This window comes from Otolemur garnettii, unplaced genomic scaffold (assembly GCF_000181295.1).
Source record: "Otolemur garnettii isolate 467f Iridium unplaced genomic scaffold, OtoGar3 scaffold00024, whole genome shotgun sequence".
Lineage (NCBI taxonomy): Eukaryota > Metazoa > Chordata > Mammalia > Primates > Galagidae > Otolemur > Otolemur garnettii.
The window spans coordinates 6,163,252-6,164,304 of record NW_003852419.1 but is presented as its reverse complement, the minus strand read 5'-3'; the positions used below and the strand labels follow the sequence as shown (position 1 = coordinate 6,164,304).

Below are 1,053 nucleotides of genomic sequence, written 5' to 3'. Positions count from 1 at the left end.
ATTATACTCATCAAAAAATAATTTAAATGTTATGTTCTTTGAATAATGAAAAGGTCATTGCTAACATGATAAATAGTTTATATTTTGTTTGTTAATCTTTTTGTAGCAGCACCTGCTGAACAGTATCTTCAGGAGAAACTACCAGATGAAGTAGTTCTAAAAATCTTCTCTTATTTGCTGGAACAGGATCTTTGTAGAGCAGCTTGTGTGTGTAAACGCTTCAGTGAACTTGCTAATGATCCAATTTTGTGGTGAGTGAAAACCTATTTCTTATTATCTTGAGATACATTATTTGTGCCCAAAATGTTAAATATGGTAGGGAAGTTGCAGTGTGAGTTGATAGGTACAATTAAATAGTCAGAACAAAATTAAAATGCTTGTAAGTTTCAAGTTACTTGTTTATCACAAATGTGAGCCGTCTATCCAGACGGTATTTATTAATCAGTAAATGAAGTATTTTCTCTGCTGTTTATCAGTTAATAACCACCAAGTGATGAGGGAAATGTTTTTTCATTTAATTGGTTTTTAGAGAACTTAGTATAATTTAAAATAGCTAATGAATTTAATCTATTAGGTTAGTGAGAGTATAGATTTTGTGTATCACTTTTGGAAAACAGTTCTATTCATGAACCTTAAAATATATGTGCCCTTTAACACAATAATTCTGCTTCTGAAAATTTTTTGGCCTTATGCATAAATTTTTCATAATAGCATAATTTAGTAGTGAAGAAGAATTAGAAATAATCTAAATGTCCAGCAGTAAGAAGATGAACTAAGTAAACCATGTAATGTTTCCTCGAAGCTCTGTGATATAGCCCCTAGCAGTGATTTTTACAGTGTTATTAGTAACATGAAAAACTGCTGTTATAAAAAGTGAAAAAACTACAAAATTGATAATGTTCTATAAACACAGCTATAATAAAAGACATGATCTGAAAGTAAAATAATTAGAAGGAAATGTGGTAAACTTTAGTAGTGAATATATTGAAACTATAGGTTATTGTTTCTTTATACTTTTCTATGTTTTACAACAGTTAATAAATGCATAATTTT

General features: G+C 28.9%; 1 protein-coding gene across 1 annotated transcript in view; it reads left to right on the top strand.

The window, feature by feature from the left end:
• Positions 1-1,053, top strand: part of FBXO11 (F-box protein 11) — a 50,626-nt gene that overhangs the window by 13,197 nt on the left and 36,376 nt on the right. The window contains exon 2 of the mRNA XM_023512064.1: positions 77-251. Within this exon, the coding sequence (XP_023367832.1) occupies positions 77-251 (175 nt within the window). The remainder of the gene's footprint in view (positions 1-76; positions 252-1,053) is intronic.